The sequence below is a fragment of the Monodon monoceros genome, unplaced genomic scaffold, assembly GCF_005190385.1.
Source record: "Monodon monoceros isolate NGI ecotype Baffin Bay Population unplaced genomic scaffold, NGI_Narwhal_1 Super_Scaffold_6, whole genome shotgun sequence".
NCBI classification, from domain to species: Eukaryota; Metazoa; Chordata; class Mammalia; order Artiodactyla; family Monodontidae; genus Monodon; species Monodon monoceros.
Genome location: NW_021703783.1, coordinates 81,974,951 through 81,995,617, shown reverse-complemented (window position 1 = coordinate 81,995,617; position 20,667 = coordinate 81,974,951). Strand labels below are relative to the sequence as shown.

Here is a 20,667-nt window from a genome sequence, read left to right as displayed (position 1 = left end):
TCTCAGTCTAGAAGAATACTCACTCGGAAGACTTTTCCATATGGTTACAGTCTCCCCAAAATCCCCGCTGAAGCAAAAGCACAGACTTCAACACCACAAGTAACAAAAATGCTGAGATGAAAGAAAGTGATTGCTTGTGGACCGCAGGTGATGTTACCACTTCGCACCCTGTAGAATTCTCTCCCTTTTCTCCCATCCATTTCTCCTCTCTTCCCCCTCCCCCTCCCCACTCCTTCACCAACAATATATTTTCCTGTCAAAACATACTTGGTTACATGCAGTGCGACCAAAATTGCTGCTATTAGCTTAATTGAGACAGGGTGATTAGTCATCACCAACTGTAGCTTAATTCAGAGTGTATTCCACATGTCTGCGGAGGCCCGTGGTCACCTGGCAGCCCAGAGGATGCAAGACCAAGTCCCTGAGATGCAGGCGGAGATTTTCGCTGCTAACTGAGAGAACAAAAGTCTGTGCCGCCTAGTTGGCAGGGTCCCTTCGCAGGCTGATAATGAACTTCTTAGAAACTTGAGCTGGCAAAGGACCATGGTTAGAAACCTTCCCATATAGAAAATCTTTGTATTATATTATATTTGGATGTGTTGATGTAGCTCAATGTATGAATCTGCTGTCACCTCCCATAATCATCTGAGACGGATTTTTAAGATTATTTTACTTTTCTTCTAATTATAAAAGGAGTAGGGATAAATTAGGAGGTTGGGATTAACATCTACACACTACTATATATTGAATAGATAACCAACAAGGACCTACTGTATAGCACAGGGAACTATAATCAATACTTTGTAATAACCTATAAGGGAAAAGACTGAAAAAGATATATATGTATATGTATGTATAACAACCACTGTGCTGTATACCTGAAACTAACATGATATTATAAATCAGTTATACTTCAAATAAATAAATAAAAGTGAAACAATAAAATAAACTCAAACTGTAAAAAGGAAAAAGAAATCCACACTCACAGTAGAAAAATTCAAAAGCCTAAACAGCACAGAAGAATAAAACAGTTCCCATTTTCATACCTTTTGTTGGATTTGGTTGTATTTATTCCATCATTTAATTTTTATACTATTTATATAATCCCTCTGACACAGTTGATACCTACTGGATATATAATTTTATATTAAGCTTTTTTTTTCACTGATGGAAAAGTCTTTAAACTGCCTAGACAAAGTACATTGAAGATTAAAGATAAATGGGAAGAGAAATTGCCATGGGCATCCCATTCTGGAGACAGTATAATGAAGTGGAAATCCACTGGGTAAGGGAATTCTTCGCTTGTCTCCCTGGTTACCTGTCTCAGCCCTCAAACCTCAACTTACCACCTGGCTAGGACCAGAAAACCCAAGTGGAGGTACAGCTTCTGCAGTTTAGGGCCCCTGGGCAATTGGCTCTACGGGCTTCACTTTCTTCATGTCTAGATCGAAACACAAATATAGATATTCTCCAAGGCACCCCACAAGCGCAAAAGTCTATGCTTTGTACTTAGGGGCTAGAGAAGGCCAAGACTTGTAGGTGAGGATGACTGTAAAGGTCAAGCATTAATGATTGACAAACATTAACATTATATTTTGAGTCCTAAGTATGGAGATGTGTTCTTCGTTTAGCCCAGTAGACAGGTTCCTAAAAGGGTGTGTTAGAGCTGCTTGGAAATCAAATGGTAGTGCCCAATCTTCTTACTATATCATCCCACAGCAACTTACCTTCACCCAGTAGAACTGGGCCCAGCATAGTTTTAAGTTTTCAGATTCCTAAACTTTCCTGTTTATTCAAAACCATTCAGTGCTTAAGAGAAAACACTATAGTTATACTTTGTAATGACCATGTCCTGGAATCTTTTCTAAATTGAATAATCACTTAATTTATCTGGGATTTAGTTTTAGAACAAAAAAAACTAAACAGTATGGTAATTTTACTTTACTTTTCCAGTGTGAAACATTTAGATTTCTCTGTTTCTCAAGATATATCCTGGGAAACAAAATAGGGAACTCCTTTCTTCCCTCCCTCCCTCCCTTTGTTTATCCCTCCCTCCCCCTTATGCTTTTATTCCTTTCCTCTTTCAGCAAGTGTTTGTAGTTCTTTCTGTATGCCAGACTCTATGCCATGGATTGTCAGGTGAAATTACATTATATCCATGAACACCTGGGTTTTTGGAATTATTGGTGGAGCTGGATTTTAGAAAAACAAAAAAATAACCAACCAACCAATCAAACAAACCAAAAAAACAATATCTGAAAGTCAGGGAGTATTTATGCTTTAAAAAAACTCTTTACATATTACTCTCTGCGACATTAGCCTTTGTTTTTGATTCACTAATGTCTTGGTTTGGAGGAATGGTGGGACAGAGAAATTTCAAGCTAAAGTGATGGACGGCATGGTTTATCGGTAAATGCTTGGAGGGAACAAAGCAAAGTTCTACAGTGGTGACACCAGTGTCTTCTCTTACTAAAACTCAGATCACAATCAATTTTGGGGGGAAAATGACCTTTTTTCTAGCTTTATTGAAATATAATTGACACAACATCGTGTAAGCTTGATGCTGATTTAATACATGTATATATTGTGAAATGATTACCATAATAAGGTCAGTTAACAACTCTATCACTTCTCATAATTACCGTTTTTTTCCTGTGGCGAAAACATTTAAGATTTACTCTCTTAGCAATTTTCAAGTATATAAAACACTATTGTCAACTATAATTGTCGTGCTGTACATTAGATCCAGAGCTTATTCATCTTATAACTGGAGGTTTGACCCCTTAACCAAAAAGGGGTCTCCCTGTTTATCCCACTCTCCATCCTCTGGCAACTACCAATCTACTCTCTGTCTATGAATTTGGCTTTTTTGGATTCCACATATAAGTGAGATCATACAGTATTTGTCTTTCTCTGTCTGACTTATTTCACTTAGTAAAATGTCCTCAAGTTCCATTCGTGTTGTCAGAAGGTTTCCCTTCTTTTTTATGGATGAATAATATCCCATTATTTGTATATACCACGTTTTCTTTATCTATTTATCTGTCAGTGAACACTTAGGTTGTTTATTATGTCTTGACTATTTGAATGAGGCTTCAATGAACATAGAGGTGCAGATATCTCTCCAAGGAAGTGATTTTATTTCTTTGGATATATGCCTAGAAGTGATATTGCCGGATCATATGGTAGTTCTATTTTCAATTTTTTGAGGAACCTCCATATTGTTTCCCAAAGTAGCTGTACCAGTTTACATACCCACCAATAGTGCACAAAGGTTTCCTTTTCTCCACATTCTTGCCAACGCTTATCTCTTGTCTTTTTGATAATAGGCATTCTAACAAGTATGAGATGATAGCTCATTGTGATTTTGATTTGCATTTTACTGATGTTTAGTGATGTTGAGCATCTTTTCATGTACCTGTTGGCCATTTGTATGTCTCCTCTGCCTATTTCTAAATCAGATTATTTGATTTTTTTTCCATTGAGTTGTATGAGTTCCTTATATACTTCGGATATTAACTCCTTATCTGATGTATGGTTTGCAAATATTTTCTCCCATTTTATAGGTTGCCTTTTCATTTTGTTAGTTGTTTCTTTTGTTGTGCAGAAACTTTTTTGTTTGATGTAGTCCCACTTATTTACTTTTGCTTTTGTTGCTTGTGCTTTTGGTGTCATATCCAAAAATTCTTTCCCTAGACCAATGTCAAGGAGCAATCTAGAGAAAGAAGAACAAAGCTGGAGGAATCACATGTCCTGATTTCAAACTATATTACAAAGCTATAGTAATCAAAACAGCATGGTACTGGCATAAAAGCAGACAGACTAATAGAACAGGATCAAGAGCCTACATATGAACTCATGCACATACAGTCAACTAATATTTGACAAGGGAGCCAAGAATACTCAATGGGGAAAAGAATAGTCTCTTCAGTAAATGATGTTGGGAAAACTGGATATTAACATGCAAAAGAATGAAATTAATCCCCTATCTTACACCACTCACAAAAAATGAATTTGAAATGCATTAAAGACTTAAATGTAAGACCTGAAACAATAAAACTCTAAGAAGAAAATATAAGGAAAATGTCCTTTTAACCAATTGGGATCATGTCCATCTCAGGGATGTGACCTCCCCCTACACCCCCAACACTGAAAGACACACTTGGCCTCTTTTCACTCAGAAGTGTGGTGCTTGCAAATTGCTGAGGAAAGGCTGCCTGCAAGTCAGCCTCAGAGGAGAAATTATTATCATCCTTTCTATGTACTAAGGCAGGATCTCAGTGAGTTGAGCCCCTGCCAAGTTGTAAAGGTTGACATTTACTGAAGTGAAGTGAAAAGAGCAAGAACTGGGTGATTCAAATCCTGGCTTCAACTTCACCGGACTGCACTTCTCTGAGCCAGTGTTTATTCTGGAAAGAAAGGGATAATCATACTGGCCTACCTTACACATTTGTTGTGAGAGTTATAAATAAAATAAGTTCATAGCACGCGTAGACTAGTACATAATAGACACTCAATAAATGGCATTTTTTTCTAAATTGCAATAGCAGTAATCATGTACCTGTTTGTCTCTCAAGAAGTTAGGAGGCAGTGCTAGACACATACCATTGGTCAGGAATTTAGCGGCTATTGTATATCTTCTTCATAGGCATTCATCCTAATAACTCTGCCGAGTTTAGCAAGTTTACAAGTTAGAGTGCTGTAGATGAAATATCTTTAAAACCTGGACACTGTTTGCACTTTGGAATCCCAAGGCAGAGGCTCACACTGAGTTGAAAGCATTGCTAGTAATGCGTCACTCACGATATTTAGTGGGAGAGCTTACCCTCAGTTTAACTGAGACTTTATTTTCAGAGTATAATCAGGGGAAGGAGAGATGCACTGTCAGAGCTCAAGGACCCCCCCATTCAAAACATGCATAGATATGCCAGGTCTCTTCCACAAAAGCCTGGAGAAATCAAGTATCTCCTTTCTTCCTAGGGCTTTAAAGATCCTGTGTACCGAGCAAGACGGAAGGAATTTGCTGACATTGCCTACAGCTATCGACAGTAAGTCTGCTCTTCAGGGTGGGAGGTGGAGCAGGGAGTGAGGGGCGTGAGAAGAACAACTCCTAGCCTGCCTCTCCCTCGCCCAAAGGGAAACTACCGGTGTAGAGAATCCTCCCCTGTGTGTGTGTGTGTGTGTTTAAACCCTCCCTTGAATAACACACATTTTAAAAAATCGACCGCAACACAAAACAAAATTACCCTCTGTGCCAGGGCCCAGCTCTCTCCCAGGCTTTGTTGTGTAATTACGCAGGAATGTCTGAAGTAATTATAAAAGGCCTCAGTCCTGAATAAAATAGCCTCTGGTATTCTCCACATTGAACCGGAAGCTGGCAAAAGAGAATTATTTACATTCAAGAGGGAGTTGGCTGCTTTACTGAAATAGTGAAGCATTGGAGGTTTCAGGAGAGCCAAGCCTCAGGGTTCTACTTTTATCTGATCTGACCCAGATGTGAAGGGCAATTTTAGGATGAGTTTATTTTTTTCTATCTGGGGTTCTGTGCTCCTCCTCTACAAGATTTCAGTCAAAGGAAAATGCAAATGTCAAATATGTTATTTGGGAAGAGAACCACTTTGCTATTTTGAGTCCTCAGAAACTACAGAAACGCTCCCATGAGAAACTCAGTGTTTTGGGACCTGAGCTCCATTCCTGAGTTAAGAGTGTGAGAAAAGACATGCCCAAGAAGAAAGGAACAGGTTGTTAAGAACACTGAGGTGATGGTATTTTAACAGCTTTGCTAGGATATGAGGGAGATAAAGGAGATGCTAGGGCTCTGTATACTGAATAAAAGCCTACCTTCCAAAGGGAAAGACTTCCAGAGAAAATGAGAAAATTCCTTTCTCTGAAAGAGTCCTGGTAGTAGAAAGATCCAGAATAGTGCAGACCTTGGTCATATCTAGACCCAGCTGGGCCTTGGCTTGTGGCAAGCAGGAATCACAGAACATGGTGACCTCTCTCCCCTGTCCCCACCGTGGCCCCAGCATGGACAGGTAGACACCATCAAATCAGGTACAGACAAGAGTCCTTCTTGAGATAGCCAGTAATAATAAGTCATATTTATCATCTCCTTGCTATGTCTGGGGCTTTGCTAAATGCTTAGTTTACATTATTTCATTTAGTTTTAATAATAACTCCCCATTTTTCAGGTGGAAAAACTAAAGCTTAAAAAAGATTAAGTAACTTGCCAAAGTTATAGAACTAGTAGGTGGCATAGTCTGGTTTTGAACGCAGGCTTGTTTAACTGCAAAGTTGTTCTCAACCACTTCCCTGAGTGTCTGGGGATCTCTGAGTCAGGAGACCACATTTCTCCACATAATCCAGGAGCTGCTTATGAGATACATTCACTCCTTCTTGGCTGCTGGGATTTGAAGGGGAAAAACTCAAATCCACCTCCTTTCCATAAAAATGTTACACCTGACGAAGAAGTATGGAATTGGTTGAATGCCTCCTGATTCTGGATGGTCATCAGATAAGTTAAACTGGTTTTTGAAAACTATTCATAGATGGCTGGTACTCAGAGGAATACCAGAGATCTTCCAGTCAATTTTCTACCTTGTATAGATGAATCCCAAATGGTTAAGTGATGTACTCAAGGTCATATATCTCATTAGGGACTGAACTTGTCCTCCAATTCAAAGCCTATTTCCAGCCTCATCTCAGCTCATCTTTTTTGAACTTTTGATGCTATTTACTACCCCTTCCTTCTTTGCAATTTTCTTTTATCTCGGTATCTGGTACAATTGATTCTCATTCTTTGAAGATTACTTGCTTAAATTTATTTGAGACCCCCAAACTTGGGACACTTTCACATTCATTCCCAGACATGCACAGAGCAGGGAAAAATGTGTCCCCTGCCACATTTGTTGAATTTTTGTTCTTTTTGTCAGTAATTTTGCTGTTTAAAATGGCCCTCCAGCGTAGTGCTGAAGTGCTGGCTAGTGTTCCTAAGTACAGGACGGCTCTGACGTGCTTAATGGGGAGAATGTGTTAGATACGCTTCCTTCAGGCCTGAGTTGTTGTAGTGCTGTTGGCTGTGAGTTCAGTGTGAATCTATCAACAAATATGTTAACCAAGGTGTCTTTAACCAGAAGCACACACAAGACAAGGAAGGGATTATCAGTTGTGTCCTGCATTTCCCGCAGGAGCTATGGTTCAGTACTCACTCAGAGTTCATGGTGACTTTATGGAACAGAACTGCCGCCAAAAACGAGAATCAGCTCTACTCTGCTCTCTGCTGGTTTCCCTCCTTCCTCTTTGAGGCTTCTTCTCAGTCTCCTCTGGCCTCCTCCTCCCACCCCAGAAATTGTCATGCCTTTCAGGACTCAGCTTTGACCCTCTTCCTTGGGCTCTGCCACCCTCCATGCCAACAGCCCCGCATTCTGGTCTCTAGCGCCTTCCCAGTCATCCTACCACATGGGGCTCAAACTCCTGCCCCTTGAGTCCTAGAATCACAGGATCAGTTGATACAATGTGTTTACTGTGTTCCAGGACCCATGCCAAGAGCAAGACAAACAGACTCTGTGTCTTCTGGGGGATCATTGAGAAAGACAGACAATAACAAAAAGAACAATAAACGCAATAGGTATGACTAAAGTCAAAACACAAGTGTCATGAGGCCACATAATTAGGAACTTTAATGTAGACCGGGGGAATTGGTTAGAGGAAGTGATATTTAGACTGAGAATTGAAGATTGAGTAGGAGTTTATCAGCTGAAGAGAATGAGGATAGTGGATGAGAGGGCAGGTCTGGTTAGAAACAGGGCTTTTGTTTTATTAGTAGATGTATCAGTATATATCTGGGGACAGAGCTGAATTACTGGAGACAGTAAGGAAGCAGCTAAACCCTGCTCCTGTTTGCCACCCTCTTCTAGGCCCATCTACCGTGTGATGCTTTGACTCTCCTCCAGAAGAATATTTAACAAAAGTCTTAAAACATCACTTTAAAGAGGCACTGATTACTGTTGTGTTTTGCGGGCACCAAATTATTTGTCCTGGTAATAATTCCATGTGTGGGGACTTGGTGTAAAATAAGACTGAGTGAGGAAGGCTATGCCAGGTGCTGGAGTACCTTGAATGCCATCTTTGGTTGGTGGAATAATTCAAAAGCAGTGTCTTCTCCTTAAAACATGTTTTTTTTTTTTTTTGGAAGAGGGATTCTAATTGGCTGAACTAGAAATCCTTTTATTTCAAGCCAAATTGATACTCTTCCCAAAATATCTTAGTTTATTTTACTTAATGAGATCATAGTTTTAAAAAATTAATTGACGATATATTCAAAGACTGAGGATCTTGTAGAATCTCAGGCCTCTTGGTAGAAGGAGAAGATGGAAAAAATGTGCTGAGTTCAATTCCTAAGTAGACTATGGAAGCTGGTGTGTGTGTGTGTGTGTGTGTGTGTGTGTGTGTGTGTATAAAACAAAATTCTGAAGTATTTACTATATCCAGGCAGCATTTCACACATTGCTTACTTGATTATCACTACAATGTTACTAGGTAGGTTTGATTATCCTTATTTTGAAAAAAATATATAGATACAGGTACAGATATAGATATAGATATCAGAGAGTGGCAATAACTTGCCCAAGGTCTGACACAGCTGGGAAGCTGCAGAGTTACAGCTCAGATTCTCCTGCCTCTTCCCAGGAAAGCAGGGGCCCCTGGGCCACTCACATCTAGGTTGGGATGAGCTGCCCCAGGAGGCATGTAAAGAGCACAGAGCTGTCACTGCCCCAGACTGTAAGGATGGGTGCTGTCAGGCTGAATCTGCAGGAAGTCTGAGTCAGAACCTCAAACAGGCAAGTGCAGGTGAAATGAGGGCTCCAGAGTGAACCCTCACCTCCTTGGGTCTTTATACAAATGGCACCTTCTCAGCCAGGTCTTCTCCAATGTCCCATGTAAGACTGAAACCCCTCCCTAACACTCCCCATAGGGACCTTTGCTCTTCTTTTTCTCCCTTACACTTTTCATCATCTAACAGAATTGTGTGGATTTTCTGTCTCCCCCCCCACTAGAAATGTGGGCTCCACAGGGCAGGGATGTTTCTTTTTTGATGTGGTAAAAATATTTAACAGGAGATCTAGTTTCTTAACAAAAATTTAAGCATACAATACAATAATATTAACTATAGACAATATTGTACAGCAAATCTCTAGAAATTAATCATCTTGCATAACTGAAATTTAATACCCGTTGAACCACAGCCTTCTGTTTTTCCCTCCCCACAGCCTCTGGCAACCTCCATTCAACTCTCTGCTTCTGTGTGTTTGACTCTTTTATGTACCTCATGTAAGTGGAATCATGCAGGATTTGTCCTTTAGTGACTGGCTAGATTCACTTAGCATAATATCCTCAAAGTTCATCCATGTGTTTGCATGCGGCAGGATTTCCTTCTTTTTTAGTGCTGAGTAACATTCCATTGTAAGTGGTAGGGATTTTTGACTGTTTTGTTCACTGCTATATTCCCAGAGCATCATGAGTGTTCAATAAATATTTGTTGAATGAATAAATGAATGCATGAACCTAAGAGACCATACGGTAAAGATTCAAAGTGGTGAGTCAGAGATGGAGCTGGGAATTGTGCCGAGAATCACCTAGAAGGCAGCTGCAGCAGGTTTGGATTATGTTACTGGGGTGGGGGTTAGGCTTTAAAATTTTATGTAAGAATACGCTAAGTGGACTATAGGGATTTATATCTTTCAGCTGCAAGTCAACTCAGACAAAAAGGAGGCTTTTCTTGGCTCCTATAAGTGAAAAGTTTAAGGGAAGTAATTGAGGCACAGGTGGGTCTGGGACTCAGCGTCTCATTCTCTCTCCCTCCCCCTGACTCTGGTGTCCTCTGTAGTGGCCTTGCTCAGAGGCACTGGCCTCATGTCTCTTGGAGGTGGACCCCAGCACCGCCAGGCTGACACCACAGCCCAACCAGAGATTCTGTCTCTTTTCAACACAATCAACAAAAGTTCTCTCATTGAGTCTCATTGGCTCTCATCAGGACATGGGCCCATCTCTCAGCCAGTCACTGTGGCCAGGGAAATGAGACACTCTAATTGACTGGGCCTGGTCACATGCCCACCTCTGAAGGTAGGAGTGGTGGAGTCTCCTCTTACCTGAACCTGCAGACTGAGATGGGAGAAGGGTGCTTTACTGGAAGAATGGGAATGGATATTGAACCCCTGGCATGGTAAATGTCAACCAGGGGGACAGCTCGGTGCCTAGGACGTTACTAACTCTTGAAAATTTGTTGCAGAAATAGCAGATACCTTTCTTTCTAAATGAGAATCCATTATCATGATAATTACCAACTATCCAATGGTATTATTGTCAGCACCAGTGTTACGTACTTTATACATAGCATTTCTTTTCTTTTTAATTTAAAAATTTTTTTTTAATTTTTTAACATCTGTATTGTATACGTAGCATTTCAGTTAACTCTCTTCCATACCCTCCAAAGAGTTAGTTGGCATTAGCCCACCTAACGGCTATGCAGACTAGGCTCAAAGAGGTTTACTAAATTGCTTGAGGCCATTCAGCTAGGCAATGGCGGAGCGAAGCAGTGAACCCATCTCTGTCAGTTTCCAAAGCCTGTTCTTTCCCTGCATCGGCACTTAGCCCTGAAACAATGGTGCATCCATAGGCAGGGGCTTTCCTGATGTTCTTTTCAGTCCCTACGCCATTATAGAACCCTCTGGGCTTGTCTTCCTTTCAATTCTGAAGCAACAGTCTGTCTTTTTCCCCTAATCCCTGCCCATCTTTCCGTGGAACATAATGATGACTTTGCTTTAATGTCCTTGGAAGAGCGACAGCTCTGAAAGGGCAGGAGGGACCTAGTTTGGAGCCTGAAGATGATCCATAATTCTAAGGTAAACAGTCTCGCCTTGTCCCAGACACCGTGTACCCTGTTAGGAAACAGGCCTGTAGCCCAGAGAACAGTCACGGGCCTTTGAAGTCAGGCTTTGTTTGGTTTTCATTTGTTTTTGCTGTTCAGGACACAGCTCACTCTTAGATGGTTTTCAGAAGGACCTATCGAACTAATGACTCTCAAATTATAATGTGTCACCTGGGAACTTATTGGAATCCAGATGCCCGGGCCCTCCCCTTCCCCACAGGTTCCGGATCTGAGGGGCAGATACTTTAATAAGCTCCCCGTACTTTTGTTATGTCATAGCGGAAGATGCTAGGTAAGCAGATCTTGCACCTAGCATGCATTTAAGTACCTTTATAACTTCCTAGGGGCAGAAATATCAAATCCAGCAAGTACATGCCCATTAAACAAGGGATCTCAAACTCACGGTACACATATTAAATCCACTTTAGCCAACAGGTAGAATTGCTTTAGTTTGCTTGAACTTGGATGCCTTTGTTTAGAAAGAGGATGTATTCTTCACTTGACTCAGCCTCTGCCCTCCTATCTATACCTGCTACTTCACACATTTATATTACAGGCTCCCGAAGGTAAGTGAATTTCCACACTGGGTAAAGAATAGGAGATAGGAGAACAGAAAAGCCAAGTGGTTTCCCAAAGTGAGAGGAAATCCTTGGTGCAGTGGATGAGGTGAGAGCTTGTATCCTTGCTTAACCAAGTCACATGAATGTTTGCTATATCAAGAAATGGAATTTCCCTCTTTCAAATCACTTATGAAATATGAAATCCGCTGTGGTCGGGGGCGGCAGCTCACAGACTCTGAACCCGTCTCCCTCTGCTACGGCTCCTTCATCCTCTACTCTTGCACCTGCCCTGCAGCAGACAAATATTTCATGTCTGTATCCTAGTGGGCAGCCCATCCCTCGAGTGGAATACACGGAGGAAGAAAAGAAAACATGGGGGATAGTGTTCAGGACCCTGAAGTCCTTGTACAAAACCCATGCTTGCTACGAGCACAACCACATTTTCCCACTTCTGGAAAAGTACTGTGGCTTCCGCGAAGATAACATCCCCCAGCTCGAAGAGGTTTCTCAGTTTCTGCAGAGTAAGTCCACATCAGGGTCAAAAGGTCGGTGTGGGGAGGATGGGGAGGGGAAGAAAAGTAAATGGAGGTGAGTGGGTTCATGCTGATGCAGGCAGGTTGCTTGTCCCAAGAAAACCGGGATTGCACAGGCTCCGGATGCGCAGGCTCAGCGGCCACGGCTCACGGGCCCAGCCGCTCTGCAGCATGTGGGATCTTCCCGGACCGGGGCACGAACCCGTGTCCCCTGCATTGGCAGGCGGACTCTCAACCACTGCGCCACCAGGGAAGCCCCCTGAAAGGATTTTTTAACACTCAAAGCCCAAGGTGCCTCGTCCAGGTTCTTCCTGCAGCTCCTGCTGCTTTACGTACGAGCTGGCTGCAGTGTGCGTTTGTGTAAGAAAATGAGATTTGTGCCGAGATACCTGAGCTCTAAGTCTATGCATCTGGTATCTGGAATCTTGCTTTGATCCTCTCTAGTTGGGAAAAACTACCTCAGTTTAGTCATCTGTCAAATGGAGACTGTCAGCCTTTTAGCCTTTCTCCTAGGGAAATTGTGAGAATGAAATAAGATATTGAATGTGAAAGCATAGTGTTACCTAGTGTTACGGCAGGTGCTCATTGAATTTGGGCTTCGTTGGAATCTGAGTAACTCAGTGGGTAAATTCGTGATCGGGTTGACCTACCCATCATTTCCAGGGGAGATAAATGTTTTCCTTTCTGCCAGGTGGTGTTGACTCAGCAAAATCAAAATAAACAGACAAAACATATTAAACACCTATTACGTGCCAGGTAAAATGAGGGAAAGTGGGGATACAGACCACAGGGTTATAGAAAGAGTTTTCCGTGCCTCTGAACTATGCAGAGATGCTATGGCTAGCTCTGGGGCAAAAAGCCAGGGAAGCTACGTGTCAGGGAGGGAAGTGGTAGCTAGGATAGATTGGGAGAGGGGGCGGCTAGATGACCTTTTGAATCCCTTCCGTTTAGAGTCTTTACTTCTCAGATAAAGAGAGGATCGGGGAGCCCAAGCAGAATGAACTTTAGCCTGAGGTTCTAAGGCACGTAAGCGGAGGGACAAAGGAGTCTTAAAGACATTCTTTGATTAATTACGCAGGTTGCTACGGCCAATAACAAGAAGAATACAGCAGTAATACTAGCAGTTGGGGAGGTATAGAGTAGCAATTAAGGAAACAGACTCTGAAGCCAGACTGTTGGTAGCTATGACCTTGGGCAGGAGCCTTAACCTCTGTATGCCTCAGCTTCCCCATCTGTAAAGTGGAGCTAATAAGAGCATCTACCTCCTAGAGTTAGGATGAGGGTTAATGAATATATATAAAGTGATTAGAGCTGTGTCTGACATGTGGTAGGTATTATATAGTGTTAGCTATTATTACCATTATCACTGTCATTACTATTCTCCTTCCAGGTTTGGAACAAATTGAGAGACAGATATAGGAACCAGAGAGATGGGTGATCAAAATGTCAGCTGTATTACTGATAGAAGCTACTTAGAGAATGTGGTATAGATGTGCAACCAAAATGGATTTCCTAATATTTCACCCCTGGATTAGGTAAACTTACTTGGTGCAGTGTGTAGTCCATTGCCTGGCCAAGAGCAGACCAGAATGAGCTCCTGTGTGGATCGTGAAGAGAGAAAGGGCAGAGAGGGTTAAATTGAGAATATTCATTTCCTCTTCTCAGATCCTTCAATCAGAGAAGTCACTGTTCCTCAAGGGGTGTCCTGTGTGAAGCACATATAGAAAAGCTAGAAGTGTTCCTTTCATATTCTTCCGTCTTGGGAAGTAGAGTGAAAATTCCCTCCCCACTCTGGAAACATGAGAAGTAGGGGATAAGCATTCCACCCTAACAAACAATAATGAAAGCTAAATTTATTGGATGTTTCCAATGTGCTAGGCTCTAAGTATTTTATATTTATTAGCTCTTCTGATTCTCAGACTAACCCTAAGAAGTATCTACCCCCATTTTGCAGATGAGAAAACTGAGGCTCAGAGAAGTGAAACTCCTTGACTCAAATCACCCAGCTAGAAAGTACTGGGGCATAGATTTGAAGCCAAGTCTGCTTGGCATCGACACCCATGCTCCTGGACAGTTGAGTGTACTTGTTCCCCCCCTAAAGGTCTTTAGGCCCTTTTGGTTCCCTGTGATGGGCTTTCAGTTTTCTTTCTCCTTTGCTTCCCAGCTTGTACTGGTTTCCGCCTCCGACCTGTGGCTGGCCTGCTTTCCTCTCGGGATTTCTTGGGTGGCCTGGCCTTTCGAGTCTTCCACTGCACTCAGTACATCAGACATGGGTCCAAGCCCATGTATACGCCTGAACCGTGAGTATCGTCCTTCTGCTATCAGTTGCCAGCCACAGTGAGTGCCATCTCTCCCTGCTCCGGGCACACTGTGGGCTGGTCCATGGGACCAGTTGCCTGGATGACAACAGTACGACAAGGGAAACTCATCTCTTCTGGGGATTTTCTCTGTCGGAATAGATTGTACTGATTGGAAATTTAGGTATCTTGTGACTCAAAGGTTCAGATCTCCTCCGAATGAGAGAATGAGAGCTCACATTCAAATTCCAAAGAGACGGTAGAAGTCAGAGCTGTGAAGTGCCCAAGGGGAACAGGAACAAGTGACGGCCAGGCTGTCTCAACACCTCCTCATTTCTGAATCACACCTAGATGATTCTAATCTCTCTTTGCCTAGATTGTGTCTTGGCTGGAGGTAATGAATGACTAGCCGCCATGCTTTTAGCCATCTTCTTAGTCAGATAGAACTTAAGCAATTGATATGAAAAGTCAGCAGGATGCCCCAAATGATCTTTCCCAGCCTGCAAAGTTCATTACTGTAAACCAGAAAAGACCTGTTCCTAATAAACCTGGTGCCGAAAGTGTTAAATAAATGTTGTTTTCTTCTCTGACCAACGGCTGCCCTCTCCAGAATAAGAGAGGACTCTGTCATTATTATTACTATTATTATTTAGTTCCCATGAGGAATAACTAACTGAGCATATTGTATCTGCCCAGGGATGTCAATACCAACGAGAAGACTTGGGATGGGAAGTGTTTGTGATCCACAGCTCGCGCAGGCGTATGGGAGGATGCTCATAGGAATATTGCCTCTTTTGTTCTGCATCCCACTGGGCGTACACCAAAGACCGCCTGGCTGCCGTGCCCTGCCCTGTCCCTTACTTTTCTTTCCCCTTCTCCCTTTTCTCTTGTACCTTGTCTCAACTGATAGCAAGCTTTACACACCACTTATTCTTAGGAATGAGTTTGTAAGACTGAATGAGTTGCTTCCTTTCTTCCGCCCATTCCTCACGTAGAGAGACTGAGTCTGTCATGGCTTATAACCCTCCTCCCCTCCAAGCTCTGTGCTTTCTGTTTTTCAGTGACATCTGCCATGAGCTGTTGGGACATGTACCCTTGTTTTCAGATCGCAGCTTTGCCCAGTTTTCGCAGGTGAGGAACTGATCTCTCTAGCCTTCTACTTACAGGGGTGAGACCTGGACTGCTCAAGGTAAATTGAATCCATGGAGGGGCCTTCATGTCCTCTGCAAGGGTAGAAACCAGGTACAGTTCTGTGATCCCATCACAGATGGGTATGTGGTCCCATGGAGCTGGCCAATTGCCAATCCCAGGGACCACAGCATGGAATTGGTGGCTCAGTCATCCTCTGAATTGTGTGTTATTGACTTAGCTAATCTCACTTGTCCTACCGGGTGTAGTTTAAGAGCCTTTTCATCCGTGAAAACCTCCCTGATCTCCATGCAGAAGTAACCTTACCATCTTCCAAGTTCTCCGGGCATTTTTTTTTCCCGTCCTCTTTAGGGCCTTTGCCACTTTCTCCCCTGTCAGGCAGTCAGTTTTGTATATGCTTTCATTAAGTAAGATGGCATTTGACAAGAATCCAATGCCAATAGCCTGACTCATAGCTGACAAAAAATAAAGAGCCAGTTGCCTCGTCACCATCATCAAAGCAGCAGGCTAGGCTTTGATTCATCTAGCACAGTGGTGAGCAGGCTCGAAAATGCTTTTTGGATGAGTGAAAGGATCCTAGTAAGTCTCTCCTGGCACTGAGAGGCAGCCCTAAACCATGACTGGGTAACTGCGATCATGGGAGAGTTGAATGGTGCTGCCGGGGGGGCACGTTGCCAGGCCACCCTGTGCCTGGGTCACAGAGACGTGCATCAATAAAAGCCCTCCCTGACAGTTTTCTTCCTCACAAGGAAGAATGAGGATCAAATGGAATGACCCATGAGCAAAGGCTGGGCCACGTGTGTGTGAATTTCACAAGCATTTCCCCTCAGCAGAAAGAAATAACTATTTTCACTCTTGAATGAAGAGGCTACCACTGAGTAGCTGAAACAAACTAACAAACAGAAAGCAGAATTAACTGCTTGCTAACCAAGGGAAAACTGCACTTGTTAGACACTGCCTCTCTAAACAAAGACAATGATTGCTTTTTTGTGGGTTTGGGGGGATTGTGAAGTTCAGAGATTGTTGGACTTTTAGAAGTGGGAGTGTTTAGAGATTAGGTGAACTTTAACTGTGAAAGCCTCACCATGGGACCGAGGCTATTTGCCGACCAGCTGACTTTCAGAAGTGTGGTTCCTGCTTCTAAGATGTCATTGATTGCTTGGGATAGCTTTCAAACCAGGATTTGTTAACACGGCCAAAGGAAGATCAGTTTTTTCCTCGGGGAATAGGAACTTTTAATTCTCATCACCAGAGGTTATTCTGCCCAGTCAGAGGCCAAGTGGCCATTCTCCCCAAGCCGGTTCCATTTTGGGGACTCCCCACAGAAGACAGGACAATTACCTGAGTCAGCAGACAGAAGCTACTGGGTCATGAGTGTTCACGGTTCCAACTTTGACCTGGACAGTTCCAAGGCAGGGAGTCATTTTGAGTTCCCTGAGCATATTCCTTTGTGATCTAAAAGCAGGACACTGGAGTGCAGGATGGAGTGGGGATGAAGCACTTTGGGCCCCTTGTTTTAGGCAAGATCTGGGCTCACAAAGAATGGTGACTATGAGAACAGGGCACTCTTTCAACCTTGCATTTGTCTATGACTTCTGTTCGATTCAGGACCGTGGCATGTCTGAGCTGGGTGGATGGAACACAGATGGGGAAGGGGCAGGAGAGTGGAGCCAGGCTAAGTCAGTGTCTGAATTTGATTTACTCTAAATCAGACAGCATTTTCTTTGCATGTAATGGGCTTGGCCAGGGAGGGATACAGAGATGAAGACCATGTAGCCTCTTGCTTCCAAGTGGGCCCAGTCCTTGGTCCTTCTCTCTGTCTGCTTTAAGCACCATCCAATCTCATGGCTTTAAGTACCATCTCCACTCTGACGATGAACACATTTATACATCTAGCCCAGACTTCAGTCCCAAAACTGAGACTTACATATCCAACCATCTACTCAATATCTCTGCTTGGATGTCCGACGGACACCTCTATTCATCCTGTCCAAAGTGGAACTCCTGATCTTGCCACTCAAACCTTCTTCACTCACGGCTCTCCCTGTATTAGCTCATGGCAACTCCATCCTTCCAGTCGCTCAAACCGAAAGCATTATTGACTCCTCTCGGACATACCCCACAATCAATCTTGCATAAAATTCTGTCTTTTACCTCCAAAATGTGTAGAATCTGACCATTGCCCATCACGTCCACTGCTACCAATTTCATCTCAGCCCTATCGCTTCTCATGCTGGTGACTGCAGTAGCCTCCTAACCCGTCTTTATGCCTCTACACTTGACCCCCTACAGTCAACTCTCACACAGCAGTCAGAGTGAATCTTTGATGGCACAAATCAGATCTTGCCACCCTTCTGTTCAAAACCCTGCCTTGGCTCCCCGTGTTGTAGAGAGGAGAATCCTAAACCCTAAAACAGCCAAGGAATTCCTACATGATTGAGCTGCAGATCCCTCTTTGCTGTCACCTGCCACCCCTAACCCTTACTCTGCTCTAGCCACAGTGGTCCTTCCCCGTTGTTTGAACCAACCGGCATTGCCCCTCCTTCACGAGCTTTTCCACGGGCTGTACACTTGGCCTGCACAATTCTCTTCCCTCAAATATCAGCAATGCCATCAATCTCTCTTCCATCAAGTCTTTGCTCAGATATCGCCTTCCCAATGGTGCTTACCCTGGAAGCTTATTTAAAATCCCAGCCTCCCCACCCCACCCCCGCTTTCCTGGTACTCCGGGTCCCCCCTTGTCCCTTCCTCCTTTTGTTTCTTCTTTCCAAAGAACTTACCACCTTGTAACATACCTATGTATAAGCTTATTATTTCTGTCTTTCGCTATCCACTTAGACACTATTTACAAGGTCAAGGATCTTTATCATTTGGTACACTGCCTGCCACACAGAAGGCATTTGATAAATATTTTTGGAATAAATAAATTCATATAGTAGGAAAGAAGCATATATATTTGTATATATACGGTATGTCTGATACAAGGTAGGCTGGAGCAAATGCTGTGAAAGAGACAGAGACCACTAGGGGATCCTGGATTTGGAGCTGTGATGAGAGGTGGTCCGTGACATCTCAGACTATCCAGCTATGTATATACCTGGACAGATGTCAAGCACTTCTCTGCAAGTCTCCTGTGGTGTCTTCAGGGTACATGATTAAGTCTCATCTAGTGCTCCAGGAATGTTCCACTTGAACTATGGAATAATAATCAGGACATGAAACTTCAGATGCCACTTATCGCGTGACCTTGAGCAGGTCGTCTCCCTTCTCTGTGCCTCCGTTTTCTCTTTTGCAAAGTGAATACAAAGGACCAAGTGATGGATAAAGGCTTCCCCCATTCTAGAGATCTGTGATTTTATGAAATGTGGTCAAGGAAGATTTGACAGAACAATGAGAGTCTATCTGGGCCCTTCTGAAGGCATCTAGCCACCCATCCCTTTCCTGTGGTTAAGTACGAGGTCGGACCCGAGGGTAAAGGTTGAAGATAGGCAGACCCCAGCCATGCCAGTGACTTTGTTTCTCCACAATTACAGGAAATTGGCCTCGCCTCTCTGGGTGCCCCCGACGAGTACATTGAGAAACTCGCAACAGTAAGTTCTCTCTCTTCCTGGTGGATGGTGTCAGGGCCTCAGGTCTTTGAAGCTTTGCTCCTTCCCTGAAAGCCAGGTCATTTGCGGAAAAAAATCAGAATGCCCTGGGTTACGTTTGCACGAGTGACATTTCACATTTTGACTTCTTAATGGTTTGATCGTGAAATCAACTGTATGTAGACATTTAATTTTAAACAGTGTCTTGAAAACACCAACAGCCTATAATGATAGTCCTTGAGAACCCCCCTAAGTGGGTGGGAAGCTGGATTCACAGCTTTGAAGAGGGAATATTTACTCTCTACCTTTACACTGGAGCCAGCATTAAGATCTTTCCTTTCTCAGACACCAGGTAGAAAAAGGGGTGGGCTTTCCCCTTCTAACTGAACACTTCCTTCCCCAGTGGATGTGATGGCTCATCCTTTGAAGCCATGGAGGCAGTGACTCTGCACAGACTCTGCACAGGGCTTTCCTTCCTACAGACCCCTTTCCAGCTTGCGTGCATCCCTCCCCAGCCTCTAAGCCACATTTCTTATAATGTGCTCAGCTGGGAAGATGAGAAATAAAACTTTATAATGGAATTAGGGACGGCAGATGAATGCAAATATATCATGAAGATGTATCAGTTTAGAAGTTTATGAATTCAGTTTATCAGAAGGCCCAAAACTCCGATCCTTTCTCACTGACCAGCTGCTCTGAGACCCTGGGCAAGTGGCTTTTGCTTCCTCATCTCTAAAAATAGACACAATCGTTTATATTCTGCCCATCTCAAAAGTATATCATGATCGTCTTGAGGGTCTGAAGAGTTAAATTTGTGTGAATGTGAGTTTTTAACTGCCAGATGCTGTAGTGATACAAAAATCAACTTTCAAAGAAAACTGCAGAGCTTGATACAATCTCTCACTTGTAAGAAAAAAAGAAACTCAAATGCAGAGCATCATGTTACTTGCTGTAACAATGATAAAAGTACTCATTACCAACATAGCTTCTCAAAAAAAAAATCTTATTATTGATATACTGAGCTGGAAACAGTCTTGGGCTCCTTGCTCTGCCCTTGAGATGCTGTGCCACTGTATGCATGTAGCTTGACCTCTCTGGGCTAAAGACTTCTCATCTGTATGTGCGGAGGTCAGACTAAGTTCTGACAGCCTTCGCAGGTTTAGCATTCTCTAGTGCAATCAACGGACTTAACTAGAAACCCACAGCTAATTCTCCAAGACTGTGACAATCTCTAGCACTAACTGGGCCTTGGCTTTCTCTTGGCTCTATTCAGTAGGGTGGTGCCAGACTTCCAGGACCTTATTGCCCAGGCCATTTATCTAGGGCACGTTGCACTGGGAGCTATTGAAAGAAAAGGATTTGGTTTTTGGGGAGGATAAGTGCAGTGACTGACAGGGTTTTAACACAGATTGTTGGATGGTGGGGATATTAAATAATAACCTCCGAACTGAGAAGGAAGTTTGAGGCCAAAAAAGGAAGCAGGAAACTCCATAAAATGCAATGATGAAGTTTATTGTGTGTAACTTACACACAGGCAGGGCCAGGAGGACAACAGCCCAAAGGCATTTGCAGCCTCACTCTGCCACAGGAGAAGGGTACAGGGGGGATTTAAAG

At 43.1% G+C, this 20,667-nt stretch overlaps 1 protein-coding gene across 1 annotated transcript in view; it reads left to right on the top strand.

Moving 5' to 3' along the window:
- Positions 1–20,667, top strand: part of PAH (phenylalanine hydroxylase) — a 70,925-nt gene that overhangs the window by 45,062 nt on the left and 5,196 nt on the right. The window contains exons 5-9 of the mRNA XM_029204655.1: positions 4,981–5,048; positions 11,812–12,008; positions 14,185–14,320; positions 15,379–15,448; positions 19,000–19,056. Coding sequence (XP_029060488.1) covers positions 4,981–5,048; positions 11,812–12,008; positions 14,185–14,320; positions 15,379–15,448; positions 19,000–19,056 — 528 coding nt within the window. The remainder of the gene's footprint in view (positions 1–4,980; positions 5,049–11,811; positions 12,009–14,184; positions 14,321–15,378; positions 15,449–18,999; positions 19,057–20,667) is intronic.